Consider the following 6,463-nt stretch of genomic DNA (forward strand, 5'->3'; position numbering starts at 1 on the left):
ACATCCTCTCCTTCAAGCTGCTTCAGCGCGGCCTGATTGTCCACTCGTAACATCTTCGGTTCTACAAACGCCACCCTCATCTCCTCCAGCAGTTCCCGCACGCCGAGTAGTTTCTGTCCCATCACAGAGGCGGCTGTGAACTACCTCCATTGTGGAGAGTGACACATCTCCCTGTTGCTTACGGACCGCCATATCGTCCGCAGTAGCCAGACCTTCAATGATTTACTTTCTTTTGCAATTGTCGGCAGCGCCGTCCGCGTCACTGTACATCACCACACGAAGCCGCTCATTTCACTTTTCACCTCCTTACATACCCAGCCACATTACCTGGGTCCCCGCCAAGTACCTCAAAATCCTTTTGGCGAGTTGTTAATCCACCGTTACATATGTCGATGCTTTGTGCACTACAAAAGCAATATCGGGACGCGTACAGCGCGGTACCCACAAAAGGCTGCCTAGGAGAGACTGGAATCTCCTTATAGTCACCGCGGCATCACCGCTCACCACGGGCTGTTATTCTTGGTCTCAACCCTAAACTTCATTTCCTCTTCGCCGATTGGGGGTACGGACACCGCGCACCAGCTCCGTCCGTACTGCTTGAGCTAAGCTTTTATCGTTACCTCTTGAAACGAAGTTGTATTCTTCTTCTTCGTCGTCGTACATGACACGCATGCCTAAAAACGTGTGCACGCTTCCAACGTACTTAATAGAAGGCTCCGTAAGCACACCAAAGAAAGCCTCTACAGCATTTTGCGTAGTCCCAGTCACCAGCAGCTCATCTGCGTACACTCTGACAACCACCACATCATCTCCGTCGTGCCTGCAGTCGACAAACATGCTCGCAGATTTCTGGTCGAAATTGATGCCCTTCAAGTTCTTGTGCACTAGCTTACTTCACAGATGACCCACCTGCTTCAGCCCATATAAGGCTTTATTCAACTTCTACTCTAGTTCGTCACCCGGCCCAGCACCCAATGCTTCTCGGACCTCCTCACGAATCGTCTTTCCTTGTGGAGCACGCATAAATATGTTCAGACCATCCTCCTTGCCTACCTGAACGTAGGCATTGGAAACGGCGCCATCCTTGGCCGGTACGCGCCATTTCTTCGCCATGCCAGAATGAGCTTAGCGCTTGGCATGTCGATCACGGACGTGAACGTCACACTGTAGCTCACACCAAACCTCTGCTTATTGTTTTAAGCTAAGAGCCTCGCCAAACGTTCGATCGCTCTGTCAGCGTTCCGTTTGGTCTTAAACACCCAATTTGTATCGAGAGCGTGCGATCCGCGCGGCGGTCGCACGACATTCCATACTCAGTTATTTTCCAACACAGCGATAACTTCGACAATCGCTCAGTTCCATGCCCCGCGCCTCCAGTATTGACGACCCGGAGGGATCTAAGGTCATGCGTCGCGGCTCGGAGGGCGTGTCTAATCCATCTTCGGCCGCGGATTCGTAGTTGGAGGATGCAGCTTGAGTGACCCTCGGCGACGACACTGGATCCATGGTCTGCGGCTTCTCACCGGCGATGTACGTGGTCCTGGCGAAGCGATCCTGCGCCACCGACAGTATGAGGTCCAGATCTAGCTCGAAAATACCCTCCGCGTCGAACGCACCGGCCACGATACCAGAATCCGAAAGCAGACGTAATAGATCCTTAACTGTCGCCAATTTGTTCGACGTCTTTGTTGGTGCCCTCACTGGTTCCCTTGGATCTTCGATCTGTCGTGAATTCAGGACCCGCATCACAGGATCTCGATACAGGAAGACGCGTAAAGCTGGGTGGCGATATACAAACGCGCGATATTTGTCGGACCAGCTTGACCTGGATCCAGCTGGATCTTCTTCTTCCGACTATGGAGCTTGCATTATCTTCCGCGCAGTCTTACTCGCATCTTTTCGACTAGCCGGCATGGGTTTAGCTACGGTGTTGATTTAGCCGGTGAATCAATAAATGCGTACCGTTTTGCCTTCACTTTCCTTTTATTTGTTAGCTGATCTTGACTTGCGCCAAAAACAGCAGGGACCTCGAAGGGACCGGGGAAGGAGAGAGAGGGTTTTCTTCTAGATCCGGAACTATCTCCCTTCCGTCGACAGAGTTTCTCTCAGGACTCCGTCGATCCGCGGACCTTGTTTCATTCTACGACGTCATCATCTATCCGACCTCCGATGACGCCTCTTCCCCTAGCTCAATCTGCACTTGAACATCTTCTTGGGACCCACGGTGAAATTTTAAGTCACCAAAAGATCCAGGCACGCGCACCATTGTGGTGTAGCGGGATCAGCAAAATCTGCGAGATTGCTGGATCCAACTTACCAACGCGGTGTAGTGATTTCTCCATAATTGTCGGCAGAAAGAGACCTGATCGCCTTCAAGCTGTTTAAGCTATGAAGACTCGGTCACCTAATGTACGGTGACTCCAAGGTGCAAGAGACTCGACGGTGTCACTACCGAACACTCAGCGGATGTTGGATACGGTCCAGATGTCAATTAATCCAGGCTGTTCTTATTATTAATAATGGACTGGCCGGATTCGCATTCAGCGGCCAATAACTTACCATCTACGATACAAACCCTCGGTGGCGGTTGGAATGAGTTTGTGGAAGGCTCCGCGACCCTTTGAAGGCGCGGTCACCGTCTCGGAAAAAGTGCGAGCTGTTAAAGATACTCATGCGACGGTGCAGACGACGCTTGGCGTGCAAGAAGATCCATAACGGATCATTGTTCACTTGATATTTGTATACTTGATTAGGACTTCTTATTAGGAATAGACCGGAAAGGGTAAACATAAATACAGAACAGAAGTTTTACTCAAGCACACAGAGCGACGTCCGGCTTCAAGGTAAGCGTCTGGTCAAGCTTGTTTGAGTGTGTTATGCCTGTCGGTGAACTCGAAGCTCTGTAGCGAGAATTCATCCGGCAAGGCCAAGCGACTGTGTGTTTTGGCCGATTACTATCGGGAGGTTTTACGTGACGGCTCATTGTTGCCTATTTGCACGACTTGGAGTGCTTGAATTGCATCCCTTTATTCTTCCAACCAAGTGTTGAACCCTCGGTGCCCTCGTAAAAGGCTTACTCGTGCCTGGTACCCTTCCGCTGTTGGGATCACGAGGATTTATAACACCTATTAGCTTTGCTCGTGCTAGTAGCGTGTTCTTATTTTTACTGGTTGGTCTATATAAGTAATTTACAAGGTCCAGTCTGTCCCGGTGCAAGGGCAGAACTGGAGTTTCAGGTCCGCCCGAACGATCGTTTGTTGTCCTAGCAGATGTATTGTTGTGGGAGCTTCCTAACTACATTTGTAGCTAGAGTTCACGTGGGATTTCCAACACCACAACTGATGCCGCGACACGGGAACAGAGTGTGACCGTTGTGAACTGTTTGTATGGCCTTCAAGCTTACGAGCTACCACGAGGAGAAGAAGAACAAGAACAAGAAAACGAGAAAAATGGCGAAAGCACAATCGACGGTACCAGCTACTCCTGCCAAGTCTGGCGGAGCTCGCAGCGAGAGTTCAAGTCCGGACGTGACGGTGGCACGCTTTGGAACAGCCGTCGAGCTTTCGGTGAGTTTCGAGGATGAGGCGGACATCGGTCCGGACGCCCATGATTACGACGATTACGAAGATAAGACGCTGGCTCCAGAGCCAGGTGCGACGACACCGGAGACGGCCACGCTATCATCGGGGCTGAGCGGGGCGACCAGGTCCCTTTCGAGGAACGATGCCGACGAGCTAGATGGCGTTGCGGGACCGGAACCGGTCTACGAAGAATATGACGGTGGGACCGGAGGTTCTAACCCCTCGGTGGCGAGTGCAAAGCGTTCAGCATTGCCGAAGGCACCTCGCCCACCTATCAAGGGTGATACACCAGTCGCCAAGCGCATTTTCGACCGCGTATAGGCGCTGATACAGAATGATGAGTGGATGTAGCTGTTCAAGCCTATTCTCAAGAGACAGACTGACTGGCCCGCGCTTGCACAAAAACTTTAATACCCCATCAGCTCAATTTCGACTAGCCAAGTTGCCGAGGATTCAGTCTTGAGGCTATTCTACCATGTGGGTGATCTTTATCTGGCTAAGGTCGGACGCTTCTTCACATCCGGCAAATTGAAAGCATCGAGCTGGTGGTCATCATCCCTTCCATAACGTTCTTGAGCCTTTCCCACCCAAAAAACAGCGCTCTTTGTCCATATGTAGGTCGCCCAGTCCTGTTCACCCCAACGCTTAGGTATCCCCTCAACCCATTGGCGTGAGTGGCTGTGTCATCTTGCACCAACGCTAGTGCAGCAGAAACAACGTAGTACTTGTGCTCAGTACCCTTTTAAAAGATGTCATTTGGTCCGTATGATCACGACCACACACTTAGAAGAGAAAATGACAAGTAAGATTAAAATCGTTAACACTGTTTGCCTCAAAGCTCCAACATTCTTCTTAAGCGGATTTGGTCACCTTTTCAAGCTGATACCCACTTTGTCTGACTTCATTATGCATTGGCGCACTGCTGCGCTTGTCCATATATGTATGGCAAAAGTGAGCTCTAAGGCCCGTTGCTAGCCACGCTAATTTAGTGGATTTGTCAATAGTGGCCCAATCAGCGATTTGTAAGTGAACGCCATATGCATCCACTAACTTGGAATCAGATCCCCGTCCACCCGGGTTTTCAAAAGCCAGCGGACGGGGACTCTTTGTGGACGGAAGGGAGACCTCCCCACTGGTGAATCTCCATACGGAATGAAGACGTCATAGCCGACGATTGTCGTTGTTATGGCATGAATGGTAAGGTCATTCCTAATTTCGCCTCGCTATATATCATCCTGTCTAACGTTGCTACACTCGATATGTCCAGCTCTACGCCACTCGAGCAACCAAGCGTTGCAGCGACAACAGCGTCCGATCAGGGCGAAAGAGAAAAAGCCAAACCTCTGCTGTGCATTGACGAGCTCCTCTACGATGAGTCGCAAAGTATTGAGAATACGGAAACGGGACTGTTGGCGTTTGGAGCCAAGCAGCTGAGAACAGCTTGCTACTGCCGCCAGCTTCGCATCGTCAAGTCAGGCGCTGAATGCAATGACAAAAAGTTGGGCTACGTGGCGCTGCTCATGAAGCTCAAGCGAGCGTATGCAGAAATGCAGGAGCTACATGTAGAAGGTAGGATATCAATTGCTGTGATAGGAGCCGTGCCCAAGCGGAAATGTAGACACTGCATTCCGCGTCTACTCAATGTAGTGTTTTCGGATCGTTTCGCTCATCGTTTACCTGAGTTGGACCAACGACCTACACGTGCTGAACTCGACACGAGTCAACCACAAGCAAGCTCTTCCATTTGGGTACAAATTCATGAAGAATTTCTCAGTCCACATCCGGAATATGCCAAGCTCGACTCTGAGTTGGTGACTTTCTCTAAATGTAATCCCGGGAAAATTATTCATTATGATGCCGGGAAGCTGCGTGAAATGTGGAAGGATGTGAGCTCTCGCTACAATACTGCCCTCACAAATCCAAAACAGTCTGGCAACAATGAGAATCAGTTTTTCTCTTTCTGTTCTGAAAACATTGACGTTCTCTACATGCACGAGATCCTACGTGATAAGCAAGGGCTGCTGGCATCAGTGACCGGAAAACTTCTGAAGCGTGCCAGACTAAACACTATGTGAGCGCTCCTCAGTGACGTTGATGTGGATGATAGCGAGTCTGATGCGTCGACGTCCAGAAAGAAGCAATGTACCCGCAGCAAGCTTGGAAAAAGACCGTCAAAGGGGGATAAAATCGAGCAGGTTCTTTCCTCCCTAGACAAAGGGCGTTCCGGTTCGGATGCATTGGCAGCAGACTGTCGATTATCTCAGCTCTTGGCGACCTATAGCACGCTGCTACAGTTGCGGGAACGAATGGTTCGTGCATCAACTGGGGTATACACCGAAGAAGAGATCAGCGACGTCGAAAATGATATATCTGTCGTCCGGCAAAAGAAAAAAGATTTAGTTGATAAGATAAAACATTTACATAAAGAGAGACAAAATTCAGCTCGTACATTCTTTTTGTTTTCTAGTATCATTTCTTTCTTCCGAAAAATATCTTGCATTATGGAAGTTAAATTTGCTTGCGGTCTCGATTTACCTGAGGTCTCACAGCACTACAGTCTCTCAGATAGCTTACAAGACAGTCACGCATAAAACTGTGGCCTTCTTCCTCGACTATATCGCTTGACATATATTCCATTGAGCTTGCAGCGTCATTTAGTCTGTTTTGACCTGTCCTCAACTGTAACGGCGTAATTGACTCATCATACACGCAGTAATCTGGATCTTCAGTCATGCGCCTATTAATGACAAAGTGGTGGAGAACCATGGCTGTGCTGATAATAGTAGTAGTGTTAGCCATGTTACGTTCTATTGGTGACCGGAAAATTCGCCACTTTGTAGTTAGAAGGCCGAAGGCCATTTCAATTCGAATCCTCAGTTGAC

General features: G+C 49.6%; 1 protein-coding gene across 1 annotated transcript; it reads left to right on the forward strand.

Moving 5' to 3' along the window:
* Positions 1-4,840: 4,840 nt before the first annotated feature.
* Positions 4,841-5,670, forward strand: PITG_00006 (uncharacterized protein; the record flags this gene model as incomplete). The annotated part of the gene is made up of 2 exons (XM_002908599.1): positions 4,841-5,150; positions 5,594-5,670. 2 exons carry the CDS (start codon positions 4,841-4,843, stop codon positions 5,668-5,670), a joined length of 387 nt encoding a protein of 128 aa, XP_002908645.1.
* Between the last annotated feature and the right edge of the window lie 793 nt (positions 5,671-6,463).

This window comes from Phytophthora infestans, genomic scaffold, assembly GCF_000142945.1.
Source record: "Phytophthora infestans T30-4 supercont1.1 genomic scaffold, whole genome shotgun sequence".
NCBI classification, from domain to species: domain Eukaryota; phylum Oomycota; class Peronosporomycetes; order Peronosporales; family Peronosporaceae; genus Phytophthora; species Phytophthora infestans.